This window comes from Chenopodium quinoa, unplaced genomic scaffold (genome assembly GCF_001683475.1).
Source record: "Chenopodium quinoa cultivar QQ74 unplaced genomic scaffold, ASM168347v1, whole genome shotgun sequence".
NCBI lineage: Eukaryota > Viridiplantae > Streptophyta > Magnoliopsida > Caryophyllales > Amaranthaceae > Chenopodium > Chenopodium quinoa.
The window spans coordinates 145,533-162,950 of record NW_018745281.1 but is presented as its reverse complement, the minus strand read 5'-3'; the positions used below and the strand labels follow the sequence as shown (position 1 = coordinate 162,950).

Here is a 17,418-nt window from a genome sequence, read left to right as displayed (position 1 = left end):
ATACAAGTAGCAAGAAAAATGCATTTTCATTACAAAATCTGACTGGAAATCGTACAAACATACAGTTATTTATTCAACAAAAAATCTCCTAAAGTACCGTCTTTTGCTCTTTTCTCCTCTATACACAATACTTATCCGAAAATGGACATTTGAAAAAGAACTTATAGAATACAAATTGAATGCTTAATGTTGGACTCCACTAGAAATATCAACAGCAGTTGCCTAATTTGCATTTGGTGCTGTAAGCTGTCTTTTGTTATATACTGCTGTGTACATTTAGCTTCAAGACAATGAAAGCAACACTGCAACAGCTACTGTTATACGCGTAACAAATGCTACGTACACTAAATCGAGAGGCACCCCCGGCCTTATAGGAGCAAGCTTAGCGTGTTCTTCGCGCCTGCTGGAAAGCACACAGAGTAGTCTTTCTACTTATAATGACCTGTTAGTCTGTTACCCAAATCAGGAGAAGAAACATGTTGGTAATATCAAATGTTGTTTGGTTTTAAGCATCTTCCGCGAAAATCTTAAAAATAAAATCACGAAAGCGTTTGGAGTAGAGTTTTGGATCTACAGCTGATATTGAGGTAGCATCATACTGCATTGCCTTATAAGCATGCTCGAGTTTTTTGCTAATGTCGTAATCTTGAAGTATGTCTATGATCCCAAAGAACATTACAACGTCGTAGTATTCTCCAACCGGCTCCAATACCTGTAATTCACCATCCATTTTCCTCACAGCTCTCTCAACTTGTGCTGGCATATTGATTCCTAACTTAACACTAGCCCACCTGAAATAATGTGAAGCACGTCAGACTAACTAGTCAGTGTTGCTTCTGCTGCAGCTTAACAAAAGCTAGATATAATTATCATTGTAAGATGAAATGAAGTATTATTAGCTTTCAAATAAGATCAATGTAGAAGTAAACTGCTCCTAAGATGACAGCTTAGAAACACTCACCAGGCTGGATCAATTAGAAGTTGATCCATATCTACTTTGGAAAGACGAGGAGCTCCTGGTTCACTTTCTTGTTCATCACAGCCTGTGAGTTAAAATCGAGTCATGTTTATCTAGATAATCAAGATAAATACATGTTTTGTCCGTAAATAGTTGTCACATTGTTCTAACCCTTCAATGATTTTACTAAAAGACTGTCAATTGAAGTCATATTGTCATGTCACAGCAGGAATTATAATCATAATCATTTGCTAAATGGGAAATGTGACAGCTTTTTTCGGACATTCTACTATAGTATGTGTGACTAACCAATAGGTGTTCGGGATCCAGAAGGAATCAGGTCCCCTGCTTTGGAGGCTTCCCTAAAATGAAGGCCAACTAGCAAGCTGTAGTCCATAATTCTCTCCTGTTCCAAAAACTCACAATCTCTATCGACTTGTCTGCATATAAGTAACAGAAATGAATTATGAAACTGAAAATGTTCAACCAGAAAATGTTGCAAATCAAAGGACATGTTATAAGGTACCTGCAGAAATCTTGGAACCATGACTTCTGCAGTCGAAAAATGAAGTTAAGATCAAGGTCTTTGAGTATTGTACTTGCATCTAACTCTTCCTCAGGCTTATCTGTTGAGCGGCCAAGTGAAGATCCTTTCAAGTCAAAACGTCGATGAATGGTGTGCTCGGTGCAGAATAGGTTCCCCATTATAATGAAGCGTACCTGGACTCTCGTGCATCATTAACTGTATGCCTAGCAAGAACAACTTCCACTAGAAGAAAAAAAGTATAGCAAATTTCTTATCTTACTTTCTTCTGGATTGTTCCTGTCAATTTAACACAATGAAGGCCGAAAAACTTGGTCACTAACGTGTTCTCAAATGCTCGAACATGATTATAGTACGCTGATAACATCCTTAAGAGTACCTACATACATTCAAAACATACCAAATTTTTATCTGAATGGTGCAAAAATCCGGTTACCAAACAAGGTCAGTATGCTCTAAACAAGATAAATCAATGAAAGGGAGAATTACTTTTGCTTCCGTCTTCTTTATTGTCTTAATCATGTAACGATCATCACTACTTAAGTAAAAGAAGCTTCCACTTTTTCCAGGGGAGGACAGCTCTCGAAGGGCTTCGTTCCCACAGATTGATAACATGTAATCAGCTGCATCCACCTTAAAAAGCTTCCTCAAAGCTCTAGTAAAGATTGAATGGTCAGGCTCTACTAAAATGGGCAGATTATCAAAAAAAAACACACACACACACACACACAAAAAAAAAAAAAAAAAAAAAAAAAAAAAAAAAAAAAAAAAACCAACTTCAGAGTAATAAGATGAATCCATTAAGCTAACCTGAAAACTAAAGGGCAATAGTCTTTCCACTTAAATTCACAGGAGCTATGTGGAGGAGTATACTTGGAGCCTTCTGATGGAAATTTTGTCCACACTTTTTCCTTTGGATCGAAAGCAGACGACTTCAGATCAAGGGATGTTGGTGGAGCAGGTCTACCAACCGCATGCCTGCAGAATCACACTCCGAGTTCATTATCAGTACGCCGCCAAATCAGTACATATTGACTAATTCGAAAAGAAAAATGAATAACCAATGGCTTAATAATTATAACTTCATCATGTTGCAAGTTTGCAACATGAAATTGTTTATAGCTTTACAGAAAGTGCTGAAGGAGTGACTTCTTGATGAAATTTGCTTGATTATCATGATTACATAAGAAACTTGTTTGTAAAATGTAAAGATTGTTACATGTCATGAAGTGTAGCAATCAATACTCATTTTCAAATTAAGAGTAACTTCTGTTTCTTTCACTGACTTCATCAGATTTGGGCTAAAAATCGTGTAAGAGGTGGCATTAGACATCACCACATCAAATTGACACACAATAAGAACGAAATAGATGAGGTTCGAGTTTACTAGAGCCAAATAAGGTGCATTAACAGGATAACATGACTACAATACATTGAAAGTAGACCATAAACGAAACTAAAATGGGGCAAAAAGAGGAGAAAAGTACCTGATTCCTAACTGCAGATTGAGCATAAGCTCAAAGTTTTTATGACCTCTAGTAATAATCTCTCCTTGTTTCTTCCCTACTTTCGGTATCCTAAGTGGTTTCCCTGGAGTCCCTGGTGGTGCCATCTTAAAACTAGTGCAATTTTCAAGACTTAGACCATCCAAATCACCGTCTTTTCCACTATTAGAATTCCTTCTGTTACTACCATCACTTGAAAAACTTCCTTCTGACTCCAACATGTGTCCACCAGGAGTTATTCTCGAGTCAACTGACATTCGTGCAGGCCTACTCCTTGGATCCGTTCCTTTCGGTGACTTCCATGCCGCGAGCTTCTTCTGCGATGGAAAAACAGTAATCTTTTCAGTTGCACATACCTTACACCCACTCAAAATATCATTATACAACTCTTGAGGATCCCAATTTTCATAAGCTTCCTGATCTAACAGTTCAGGTTCAAGACAATGATAAGTCCCAAGCATCTCTTTCGGATCTCTACTCCAATAGCCCTCGTAGTAACATCCATTGTCCCATTTGTATATACCATCTCCTGTTGGCAAAGAATCAACCCAATTTCCTTCGAAGCAGTTTCCATTCGCCCAAATCATCACGCCAGGACCTGAAATCACCCCATTTTTCCATTCTCCTACGAAACAAGTCCCATTACTCCATTGATATTTCCCCTGCCCTTCTTGAACACCATGCCTCCATTCTCCATCATAAAAGTCCCCATTCTCATAAGTCATAACACCATAACCATGCTTCATGTTCATCACCCAAAAACCTTTATACGCCTCCCCTTCAGGGCCGGTATAAGTACCTTTCCCATCCATATAACCGCTCTTAAACTCACCTTCATAAATAGCTCCTGAAGGCCAACTAAACCTACCTTTCCCTATGGCTTGGCCTCGAAACCACTCGCCTACGTAAATGCACCCATCAGTCCACAAGTACTTCCCATGGCCATGGGGGCAATACTCGAACCATTGTCCTACATAATAATCTCCATTCGGAAGAAACTTCTCTACCGGTACAGGCTCAATGTTCTCACTTCCATGGTTTTTGTTGTGTCCATCATCAAAGATAATATGACCATGATCGTCGAAGAAATCTTCGTGCACATGGGCCATAGATGTCGAGCCAAATATGCTGTGTGCTCGTTTCTTTGCAGCAGCTTGTGTTTTTCGCAATGTTGCTTCCCATGCTTTCGCCATTCCACAAGATTTGATGATGATCTCTGCTTATATTGGGTTAGAAATAGAATCCATTCTAGGAATATACTACTTTTCTTGAAACAAACACACAGTTTTTGTTCATTTCATCAAAGATATATAATGTTATGTACAAGTTTATCTAAGATGATCATAAAATGTTTATGTTACATGTACCTGTTGTCAACCATTAATCTTTCTGAGAAATTCCCACACGTAAAAAATCATCAAATCTTCGATTTTGTACATTGCAACAGATGAATGTGATGCACTCTGCTCGTCCTCTGAAAAATCTATATGATCAAGCACTTAGATTTAAAATTTAACCAAACCAAAAACAATTTCTAGCGCGTATTAAAATTATTATATTAATTTATAGATTTTTTTATAAATGTTTTTCCTAGATAATTTAGGCTAATCTTGTTTTAATTTTGTTTTGGTTGTAACACACAAGTGAATGGAAAATTTTCCTACACAATAGTGGTTGCAAAAATACCATTCACGAAAAGCGGAGGAAATTGCTAATCTACAAATGACAAGAAGAAGAGCTATTCTAACAATGAGCTACAACTGCTAATGCCCACAAAACAAGCAAGAAATGAACGGACACTCAGTAATATTTTTGCCATACTTAGAACTTGGTATCCCTACAAACTAGGAGATGTGTGATAATCCTCGTTGACGAATTGAAAATATGTGGGATATAATAACACCTTCATATGCTAAATTGCTAATGCTATGTATTGTTATTTGTGGAGGATTATACCAATTTATAAGAGAAATTTTGACCTTCAAACTCTTAAATTTAATCAATGAATAGTTTGGTTTTAAATCATATCATAAAATTAAAGCAAGAAAAATAAAACAAAATTTCTTAGAAGAATGAGCACCTTAAATTGGAAATATGGACATTGATAGTTGTCGTATAATTTTGTGTGATTAGTGTTAAGAATTTTTTAAGTTGTAGTATTGTTTAAACTCAACTATTATGTTGGTTAAATAACGATGTCATGTAATGTAATTTGTTGGACGAGACAACTGATTATTTTTTATTTTGTTCACAATATTGATCATAATTGGTTACAAACTTACAATTATATGGATGTTAGATGGGTTCGGTTAAATTTTTTGCAATGGTACTAAAGATTTGAGATCAAATTATAATCGTACGGAGTATTCTTTTCAGGATTGGAACCTTCGCTTCGTACTCTTTCTCTGACTCTCCATTGCTTACTTCATCTCTCGTTCCCATCAAGCATTCGAGTAATAATGATTAGCGAATTATAATCAAATGTGGATTTTTGTCAAGAAAATTATTAATCCTCTCTTTGCAAAGTTTACACAATTTTCTTTTACGAAAAGGTTACACAATTTTAATAATAAAGCGAGCTTTCATTTTTATTTAATTTTTAAATAATTAATTCGAGGGAGTATGTACTACAACTCTACTTGGATAATTTGCCAACAATTTGGTTTCTGCGTAATCCTTTTAATTTCTCAACATATAGGGGACTAATGATCAATAATTTCTACCCAAAAGTCAGTATTTTTTGAGCAATTCAAATTGAGTGGAAGATTATATTAAATCAAGGTTCGTAAAGCAGTGATGCATCGTAGATCAAGAAAAAAAGTGTCTCTAACAATTGTATTGGATAACCTTCTCAACGTCAATAGCTTCATTTTATTTAATAGTACATGTTTGCACAAAGCTTAGTTGTTTCATGGTTTGCAAATGCATAATATAGTTCATGTATCATTGTCCTTTGAACATCTATACATCATAAAGAATTTAATACCGATTACATATAAAGAGTTAATTGCACAATCTTGAATTCTTGATCCTCGACATGTACACAGGCATACAGTCATTTGGAATCACAATTGCAAAGAGATACGATCTCCCATGAGAGGTAAAGATGGTATGCGCAATCGGACTGAACACAATTTGATCTCATGAATGTAAGACCGATGTTTGAAGAAACTCATTGCATAGTTCAAGATGCTAGATTATTGGTAGACGTTGCATAATCGGGTGTACTGTACAACATTTTTACAGGCGCTTTGTGAATAAATTAGTAAAATAAGCATGACAAAAAACACGAGGTAGGAGGAAAATTTTCCTTAGTTTTTTCACTTTCATATGTACAAGTGTTTTGTTTGACACATTCATCTCTTGTGCCGGAAACGATTTCTTCATTGTGCAGTTTCAATGTCTACTTTCACAGGCGGAAAAGTTTCAATGTCTACTTTCAATAATACGAGTAATATTTAGCCCAAATATACGAGTATCCTTTTCCCTCCATAACTTCCTCTAGTCTTTAGAGGTGGCTTTGAGGGAAATTGAAAATAATGGGGAAAAAGTATGGCTTTAAGATGAAGGTATGATGACCATGATCCTATTCCCCTAAACATGACTAAGCTCTCGCTCGTCCCCCTAAATTGTGGATAATTCCATCACATAATAATGCTATCTCAAATGAGTACAGTTTCATTCCAATATGAGTAATCGAAGATCCTCATAGGTATGAAAAAAAAATACTAGCAACAACAAAAATTATAACTCCAGAGTCCAGACAGTATTAAGACCAGTAACAGAGACGTGATAATGTGATATTAAGCAGCAATGAGGATTAACTTGCTAAACTTGATATACCCCAACTGCACCATACCCCAAGTCTCACCTCAGTCATTCTAGAACCACACATTACATAACAATGCACTGTGAAAATAGAACACACTAGACTTTGCTCATATTGCTTCTATATGTGCAAAGATTTTGATCTAAAAATACCGATTAAGATGAGGAAAAAATAATCCAATTCCAACTTACTCAAAACTGGCCATAACAACATATAGTTATCAATGAAAAGGTGAGAAAACAGGCAATAACAAGCAAATGGAGTACAATTTTCATCATTAGTAATAAAAATGCTGCAATACCATAAAAGCTAATTTGCCACAATGGGCGAAATAGCAGCAAACAAGCCAAGTCTTGAAAAAAAAGCAAACCAAGTCATGAAAACATGAAACAAACAAACTCTGGTCTAAGGAACATACTCCAGTGACCAGTTATTATTAAGAGTACCCCCCACAGGCTAAAAATGCCATAACACGATTGTAGACCTGGGGTTATCTCAACTAATCTAATATAAGCATTGTGCATAACCTTTTGCTTCAAAATTTTAGTATGTAGAAACTTAAGGCTGCCCAAAAGCAATTGCCCAGATACCATCACTTAAATCAGCTTCCTCAACTGATTTTATTGATGGTTTTTGCAACGCCAACTAACATCCCGTATTTTCATATCATCGATCCAAGGCCTAGTAGTGTAAGCTAATATTTATCGAGCATAAAAAGCCGATCCAACCACATGCCGATCTAAAGAGACATGCCCCCATCCATTCAGCCAGAATAGCACTAACCCTTTAGATTTCCAATGCAGTCCCCCTACTCGTCCGTTGACTTCATCCATCCTATCCTGGATACCTCGGCACCTGCAGAAACAATTATGACTTTGTGAGTGCACATACTTGATAAAGTACATTCAGACATATTATCAACACAATCTTACACATCACAGTATCACCACAAATAACATCTAACCCCATCCCCACACCCAAGTCAAACACAGCAAAGCTTCTCAGGGACTATCAATCCCAGAAACTTGAACAGGCATCATCAGTGATCAACTATTTATGCTTTCAACTGATTGTACTTGTTGCATCATCAAATGGAAGTAGTTGTAAGCATGTGTTAAAGATGGCTGCACACTGAAACTCCTAGAAAAAAAGGACTCAACGGTCAACATACTCTAAAGACAAAGCTTTATTTAGGCAAATAGATAATTTTGTAGAGCTGGGACCTCAAAAAATAAGCAGCACCTTCAGTTTAAAATCACATTTAACCTAGATGGACAGCCCACCTAAAAACAAAATTCTGAAAAGCCAATATAATAATCACCACCTTGTAGAAAATATACGTTTCAGCAACAACCAAGAGCATTCATGAATAAACGGTTGTTACAAAAATTTCCCTAAAATTGATTTGTCCTCAACCATCAAACACTAAGCATCTTGGACTCAGGGATACACATCAAATGCAACCATGCATGTGCACATACAAGTGCGCCACATCTTTAAATTGCAAAATAGGTGGTGATCAGACCTGTATTATAGGTTCCTGTAATATAGAATTGACACTAATACAAATATGGGGAGGAATTTAGGAGTATCAAACTTGTAATATTTAGAAGCACAGAACTGATTCATGCGTAAGATCCAAGGTCTGTCAAAGATATATCATATTAAGGGTAGAAAAGTATGGAGTAAGAAAGGGGATGGACGTGAAAGAAAAAGGTCAATGAAGTAAAAAGAGTGACCCGAAAGGTGTAAATATTATGAGATGAAGGGGGGGCGTTCAAATGATCCAAGGTCTGTCAAAGATATATCATATTAAGGGTGGGAAAAGCATGAAAGGATGGAGTAAGATAGGGCATGTGCGTGAAATAAAGAAAAAGTTGAAGTAAAAAGAGTGACCCAAAAGGTGTAAACATTGTGAGGTGAAGGTAGGGAGGGAGGGGGTAAGATGATAATATGGAGTTGCTATAAATAAAATATAAAAGTGATTCAAATTCTGCAACACTCCAAGTGAAAGATAAGCTCAACAGTCCAAAATAAAGGGAGTGTGTAATCGTTCCCTATGTTACTTCGACTTTTCATTTAATCATCCATGCTGGTATCGAACACTCAACATTCCGAAAAGGTTTATGGAATCCATATTCAACACTTCATTGCTCTCAGACACTTGAATATATTTGAACCACATAACTGTAGAAGAAAATATAGATATAATAGAAACGAAAAAAAAAAAAGAATATATGCCATATGTGACCTCAAAAAGGCATCACTAAGCATTTCAACAGGAATTAACAATCATGTGAGCCTAGTACGTTGAAATTTATGTAAATTTCTAAAAACAATAATAAACTAAACTTATGCCATGGTTCCACACATATAATTTTAGGATGCTATCCCCATGTCTGAAATGTATAACCTTGAAATGTCAACCCTTGGACACATACCAAAACCCGACACTTGTTCTAAGTAACCAAAAGTAGTTCTACTAGGTATTGGCACGCAATTCATGGCCAAAAACCTGAACATTGTTGTGATAGGAGTAACAATGAAACTATAGCACATTCCTCAGTTGAATCAAACCAAAAACAATAAAATAGACTTTGTGAAACTTATGACACCTAAAAGTCGATTCTAACCATTGAAAGCCGTGTCAATCCTAAATTTTTGCCAAAGTCTGAAAATAAACTTTTAGTCCCACTATTGAGTTAACATCTTCCAATTGGGGGATGTCCCACAACTTAATTTAACATATAATTTATAGCAACAAAAGATTCATGTTTAATTCAATTGTTCAAGAAGGTTATGTTGCACACTCACGCCTTGTTTTTTCTCTATTTCTACATGCAAAAGATAGATAGGTCGAGTTTAACAATAGTTGTGATCGTAGAATAACCATATTCAATTCATAAAATAGCCAAGATTCTAATAGAGAACATCAAAAAAAATCCTACCAAGTACCAACAGCAGTAGGCTTCCTTTTTTTCACCGGAAATCCCCTGCTGACAGATTTAATCTGAATGTACTAGCCCAAAACTTATTGCACTGATCTGAATATTTTGATCGTGAATAATCCTTTTATGAACTTATATTTCAAAGAGGGAAAGAAATTTATTGGCAAGGCAGTAAGTTACAACAAATGTACTTCATTTGCAAATAAACCAGCAGAAATCCAAGGGGGTAAATTCAAAAATAGATCTATATGACGAGTCAAATTCTTGTCAAACCCACAGATCAAAGGGCAGAGGAAGAATATTCAAAACAAAGAAAAACATATTTGCCAATGATAGATCCTAGATTTCACACCCAAGCCTTCAACATTAATCAAATTACTCACAGCCAAAGACTTCCAAATTTTTGCGTTTACTAAAAGTTCGTGCTATCATTTTTCGGACTAAGGCTTTGTTGTTGTTGTACTAAAAGTTCGTGCTACAGCCTTAAAAAAATCCATTTATATAGATAATCAGAGTGGTGTGAGGAAAAAATAACTTGTCATGCCAGACAAAAATATTGACCAAATTGGTGGCTTATATAAAAACATATTACATTAGAGATGGATAATATATACCTGTTTCAATAGCAAGGGCCTGCAACACTCCCAAGATCACTCAAGCTTCAACAAAAACTTATTATCAATGCAGGACCAAAGCAGCGCAGAAACTTAAGCATCTGCCTGTGGATAATCACCTCAGTGGATTCTTCATAACGAAGACTAGTCAGTAAATCTACAATTCACAATGATTGATCCATACAAAAACTGGAAAACTGAGATAAGTTAACAGACCTTCTAAAGCCTTTGACATAGTTTTCACACCAGAAAATGACCTTCCCACAGAGATTGGCCTTGAAACTGTGGTGCAAATGGAATTGCCTTCTGATTTCCTAGCTGCCGTTGTTGCTCACAGAGATTCAGCTGACCAGGAAATTGGTAGTCTTGCCAAAGTCTATTGTTCTCAACTGGGGTTTGGATTACTGAAGCCTGTTTACCAGGGAAAGGAAAGCTAATTGCCCCTGGCGAGTCATTCCACTTGCTAACATGACTATATAAAGACCCATTAGAATTGGTGCAGAGGTCAAACCCTGTGTCTTGCTTTGTTGAGGATGGCATCTGATATCCATCAAGCCAGCTATAATCATCCATCATTGGGTTTCCATCCTTCACACTTGGCTCATGCTGAGGTTCAATAGCATATTTAGGAGTAGCAGGTGTAAAACCTGGTGGAGGGCCTAAGCGTCTGATTGGCCGACTGACTGGATTTTTTTGAGAACCAACTGGAAAGACTGACCGGGGCTTGATGATAGTGGAAATGTTCAAGTCAGGCCCAGACGATATAATAAAGTTAGTTTTAGATGGCATGACAGCTTCTGAAACCTGCACTGGGTAGCCATTACTAGTATTGGAATTGACAGCATGCGAGAACGGAAGTGATAGGGCAGCAGATTGCAAAGGAGTGAAATGCTCTGAAGGCTTTTGGTTCATTATATGCCCATTACCCATCAAACTCAAATTCCTAAATCCATTCAACACAGAAGCCTGCTGCTCAGGCAACCAGCCAGAACTAGGAAGTTGTGTAGGTTGCATATGTTGGGAGGACGCATTAGCAACAGACATGGATGGTCTCAACGTTGCATCAAGACCATTCTGAACAATTCCATTGTGAAAAACTCCATTAAGAAGGTTTCCATTTGGTGATGCTGACACAGGTTGATTATAAACTCCCAAATTTCCGCCAGACACATTAACAACAAGCCCAAGATCCTCACAAGAAGTCAAAGCTGGATACCCAACATCAGCTTGCTTATCTGCAGCTGAAGGCTTAAAAACAATAACCTCTTCTTCATCATCAACCTCAGCCACCTTTGCTGGTCCCAAAGCTCTCGGACTTGATTTCTTTTCACCTGATAATTCTTGGCCCATGATATTTGACATCAATGTTTCAGGTGAAAATTCAAGACATAATTGCGCCTCAGCACCAAAAATGAATTTCTGCAAGTCAGAATCAAAATAAACACCCTGCTGCTCAACCCGAACAACATTAGCAAAGACCTTGCCAGCAGCTATTATCCTCTGGACACGAGTTGTTTTCTCCTTAATTCCACCATCACTACCATTCCCAAATGTATGCTTCCTAGAGAAGTCAAGGATTTGATGTGCAGGGTGGAGGGGCAGAAATCCCCTCAACTCAAAGTCTTCCCATAGAGCAAGGCGATTGGATGTTTCACCTTCTTCATACTTGCTCATGTTGGAAAAGCATGTCTCATCTTCATCAGTAGAAAGCAACCCACTTGACAGCAGCTTGTTGAACAAGGTAATACAGGAATTCCAAAAGAAAATTCTAGCATTGGCTTGAATTTCCCCTGCTTCGCTGCAAGTCGCAACATCTGGATGGCAAGCTAACCATTCCACAAAGACTAAAATTCCAGGCATTAGATAACATGATAAAGGATCGCGCAACTGCAAGCATCGCTCAACAATATGTCCCATAAACTCAAAAACCGCAGTATACGCATTCTGAAGGAGGACCGAACGCTGTAGGATTTCAGCATATGACTGATTCTCAGATTCTCTCTTCACATTGTGTACCGTAAATATAAGAATTGCCACCAGCCTGACAATAGCAAGCCCACATTCAGCAGCATCTGACCCAAACTTGTATTGGTCTTCCAGGCCAGACGAAAGAAGCACAAGAAAATCATTCTTGGCCATTGATAACACGTCTGCAAAGGTTTCCAGACTGGACACATAAGCAGTAAAAGTTAGATACAAATCATTAATACAAGAGAAGATCAAACCAAATTACTATATATAATACCTTGTGCGGGTGAACAATATGCCATTCACTCTGACAAATTTAATGCAGAACCCTTTCAAAGTTTCAGGAATACTAGGTGCCTTTTCATTACTTGGACTGGTTTGGCGTCTGTTTTCTTTCGACAAAGTGCCCCTACCATCACCTCTTCCTTTCCCTTTTCCAGACATCCGTGAAGTGGCTGCTTTTACTATCGGAGTTTTAGACTCCCCTAGAAGTTGTGTATAATTCTGACGATTCTGCCACAGAAAACAAAAAATGTAGTTAGAATTATTGTCACACTAAGATTGTAGACTTCAAGGCAGAAACAATTTCCTCATTCATAAAAAATAAGGATAATAATACAGGAGCAAAGAAAATCAAGTAAGCATCTAAACAAGGCAGCATGCATCTTCTGTGTATGAGAAGATGACACAAGCTTATGAATTTTCAATCATGACATTGACTAGTGTCTACAATGCTTAATCTTAGCTAAGAAAGCAACTTTAAACACAGCATCAAAGTGATTTCAAACATATTAGCATGCAAAAGCCATATATGAACACCAACAAAATCATATAGGAATCTCCCACACAAAAATCAGGCTGCAAAATAGTCATCATGGTAAACAACTATATTATATACTAACATTTGCTACAGTACACTTAACTGATCAAGTAAACAGTCTAGTTGTCCCACAAAGTAGTGAGTTCATCACAACAGAGATGCGAAGTGTCCAAATTTTCATAAAATCAGCTCTAAATTTCTCTCCTGCCTATCATAGTGGTATACATTACAAATACAAACTTTGGTAAGAATTCAAAAGCCAGTTCACTGCCACCTCACCTGCATAACTTCTAGTCTACTGACCAACGTCTATACTCACTAACCAAAAACATTAATCCCCCTCCAAGGATGCTAGATGTGCTCTGAGCCTCTAAATCAAACTCTCCAAGGTCAAACTTTGACGACTAATTTCATAGTAAAGATATGGGACAATGATATTCTCAGTATGATTCAATATAAATTGAGAGAAAACAAATATCAATGTTTTAGCTTGAAAAAAGATAGATATCATTCATATGAAATGGAATGAATAACTAAATCGAATTGAAAAATTGGAGAGAGAAATCATTGATACAAACAATAGAGAAATAATTAAACTTTTCACATGCAATCTATTGACATGGTTTTCCAAATCCCCCTTCCCCTCCCTCCTCAAGCAACACTTATTATTTCAATCAATTTTGTAGCATATATTTATGTAAGCCGAGGTTATAAAACACCCAAGAGGGGAACAGGGATTGAGCATATGCACAGGTATCAACTGTTAAGTGATAGTATTAGTTATTGCAATGCTTGAAGATGGATTTTCACAAATTCTGTCCAAGTACATGGGTTTAAATTAGAACATTTTCCTGTTAGCATGACGCATTGGAAACCAATTACTGTTCAGGTCAAGGAGAATTTGTTCAAAAGTAAAACTATGAGCATTATGTAATGGGAGTCTCAAAAGACCACAATCATTTTCAAGCTTTACAGCTTCACTGGGTTAAGAAGGGGACATGAGAATCAAGTCAAAGGGGAAGAGGTGGTTCTTCGATAATCACAAGGAGATAAGACATAATGCTTCAACAAAACTTTTTCCTACACTCTTGAAATAGGGGTCCTGCTATACTAAATCAGAAATCGAGCTATAACCTCATAAAGCCAAAGGCTATGGCTATTACGATTTGTAATTTCCTTCCGTGCTAGCTTAGAAGAATTGTTAGACCTTACACCCATTCATAGTCACCCAAAGTCCCAAACAACAAATGCTTAAGGAAAAAAAGGATCAGATATGATCAAGTTTATAAAGCTTTAGTACATAGAATATACAAAAAATATACATCTGAACAAATAACCGCCCCCTCCAACTAAACAGAGGAGGGGATAAAGCTGCAAGAAGAACATAGCACGAGTCTCATCATCTAATTACTTACCCTCTCAAATGCAATGATTAGATTGTCCCTTGCAGTTGTAAAAGGGCTTTCAACAGCCAAACTCCGAAAATAGCGGTAAGTTGCAGCCAACTCATCACCATGATATGCAGCCACAATAGCAAGCTAGAAAACAGCAAATATAAAATGAAGGGTCATGCAACAGAAAACAGACCATTTCAAATGACTTGTCTACAGCAAAAAAAAAAAATAGCGAACACCAATAAGAAATACCTGGTGGTGGGGATTACCACCAGACGGCCACAGAGAAGATGCTTGCACATAATAGCTAGTAGCTGCAGCAAAGTCTCGAGTTTTGGATTCACCATCCCCATAGAGAGCTTTATAGCGAGCAAGATCACCAAGGTAAATCAAGCAGCGGTGGCAAGAAATCAAGCCTTTCTTTATATCAGCGATTTTTTGTCCATCTTTCGAGAGCAAGATCTGATTATCATGATCATCTGAGAAATAATCAAGAGACAGGCCATATTTTGCCCTTATTTTCAACATGAGCTCATGGTAGAATCCTGTTGCCTCTGACAGAAATGTTTTAAACTGAGAGCGTATTCTAGCAAGTCGATCAGGACGTGCAGGACCACCATTTCCATTTTGGGCAGCAGAGGAAACCTTAGAAGAAGAAGCTGCATTATAGAGCGCCCGTAGCTCCTCTATCCGCCGGTAATGCAACTGCCATAAAGCAAGCTCAATTTCAAGCTGCTCAGAGAAGGAAAGATCTTCCAGTATTATGGCTTCATAGTTTTCTCGCAGTTGTTGCCATACATTAGGATCTGAAGGAACTCTTGCATGCGCAGATTTACGTCGGGTATTTTCCAGCTCGACATTCTGCACATCATCAAAACACAAAAAAAAAATTCATATCTATGGTGCTGCAATTTGGATGCCTCAAAAACAATACCAAAATCCACACAAACTATCAGAGTTAAACTGACAAACAACAGTGCCACACACATTGTTAGAACTTAGAGACTGATAATTAGGCAGAACTGAATAAGATGTGACAATGCAAACAAGAAGGTAACGACTTAGGCTAAAAGGGCCTAAAATGAACATTTTTATCCATAAACAGGGTCAGGAAACATAAAGTTGAACACAGTAAACTATCCAAAAAGCAACACTAGGCTTGGTAGCACGTCACAAGTAAGAACCAACCAAAGATCCAAACATTCATAAATATAACATCAATAAGAACCCGTGAAACACATACTCAACCAAAAGACACCCCACGCAAGATCACGGCAAAGACAGAATTTATGTAAGCAATATCCATAACACAATTACAGCCACATGAATAGAATAGAACTCCACCACCATACCATCACCCTAATGCACCTAACAAGGCTCCAGTCTAGTCTTGAGGCAAGCAAGGTCATTTGTACCGCGTAGAAAAACCTTAATGAAAAAATTCTTCCAGCCTTGTCCCTAAAATTACTAACCCGACGTTCCGTTATCCGTTCAAAAACCATCCCATAAACCATTCTCATTTATATTCCACAAAATGTCACAACAACCAAGTGCTCCCTATGTAGTCTAACATAATCATGGAAGACTTATATCTATATTAACGACGAAACCGGCCGATAAATAAAGGCAACAGATGAAGATAACACAAGAATTCGAACACAATGAAAATCATACCTTATTGTAAAGCCGCTGAGCACGCTCCCTAGGAGAAATTACTGAAGGTTTATCCATCTGAACAGCCATTTTCCATCAATTGCAAGCAAGAAAACTGCACTATTTCATCAGGAGCAATCCACAACATTTAAAAATTCTACAAAAAAAAAAAAAAAGAAAAAAACGATCAAATATCCCGAAAATTCGCATCGGAAAAACCAAAAATACACGTAAATTACAAAAATTCAAACATACTAGAATAATTCAATTCCAAAAATAATCATCGCAAATTAAAGATCCAAGAAAAAACCCTAGATCTGTGAAATTGAAGGTGAAATAGAGAAATACTCACAAAATCGAAAGAAAAAGGATGAAAGAAATTAGGGCTTTAGCTGAGAAAATTCTGGAATGATGAAGAAATTGTGAAAGAATGTCATCGATTAAGGAAGATGAAATTAGTGCGAATTTGTGTTTTTCCCCAAACAGTTTAGAGAGACAGAGAGGAGAGACAAATTGGGGACGGGAAGCCGACGAGTTCGCACGAAATAAGAGGGAGAGAGAGGGCTTAATACGTTTGTTTTAGCATCATATAAAAAAGATTATGCTACTTTGTACTTTGGTTAATAATGGTTTTTATTTATATATTAATCTAGATTTTAATTTTCTTTATTGATTGTGTCAAAAAAAAAAAAAATTTGATTTATTGATTGAAATTAATGACATGGACATTGTTAGTCAATGGTTTCCAAATTTGTCAAACAAAGGAAAATATTACTAACGAATTACAGTATTATTTATTTTTGACCCACAAAATTTCAAGTTTTTGTAGTTTTGCTTATTTTGAGCTAGCAATTTGCTAACTTAGCCCTTTCTCCAACTATGAAAATCAAAAAATTTCTAATTTCTATCAAAGTGATGACAAATGTTGTATTGCAAACAGGTATGGGAAGAGATGAAGTTGAATGGGAGGAAATAGATTTGGGTGTAGTGGGTATTGGGAAATTTTTGGATCAAAACAATGAAGGAGATGACCCTTTGAATCTTTGATGGCTATGACGAAATGAGTTAGGAATCCAAACCATGTAATTAAGGCAAATTACATTCATTGACGGACCCACCTTTAATCATGTTGGCCGTACCACACTATTATTGACCATAGGTCTATTCATCTATAGTACTACAATA

The 17,418-nt window shown here is 36.9% G+C and overlaps 2 protein-coding genes across 2 annotated transcripts; both read right to left on the bottom strand.

The window, feature by feature from the left end:
• Position 1: 1 nt before the first annotated feature.
• On the bottom strand, positions 2-10,633 carry LOC110711545 (phosphatidylinositol 4-phosphate 5-kinase 5-like). The gene is made up of 11 exons (XM_021889956.1): positions 10,615-10,633; positions 10,518-10,555; positions 10,399-10,417; positions 2,990-4,223; positions 2,313-2,480; positions 1,992-2,157; positions 1,765-1,881; positions 1,485-1,678; positions 1,268-1,398; positions 962-1,043; positions 2-791 (listed from the first exon to the last, which is right to left on the bottom strand). The coding sequence occupies exons 1-11, from the start codon at positions 10,631-10,633 to the stop codon at positions 506-508; spliced, it is 2,454 nt and encodes an 817-aa protein (XP_021745648.1). The 3' UTR covers positions 2-505.
• Positions 7,035-16,848, bottom strand: LOC110711704 (protein SMG7-like). The gene is made up of 8 exons (XM_021890119.1): positions 16,586-16,848; positions 16,255-16,390; positions 14,833-15,441; positions 14,602-14,724; positions 12,644-12,879; positions 10,615-12,565; positions 10,399-10,528; positions 7,035-7,691 (listed from the first exon to the last, which is right to left on the bottom strand). Exons 2-6 carry the CDS (start codon positions 16,321-16,323, stop codon positions 10,639-10,641), a joined length of 2,964 nt encoding a protein of 987 aa, XP_021745811.1. The 5' UTR covers positions 16,324-16,390; positions 16,586-16,848; the 3' UTR covers positions 7,035-7,691; positions 10,399-10,528; positions 10,615-10,638.
• Between the last annotated feature and the right edge of the window lie 570 nt (positions 16,849-17,418).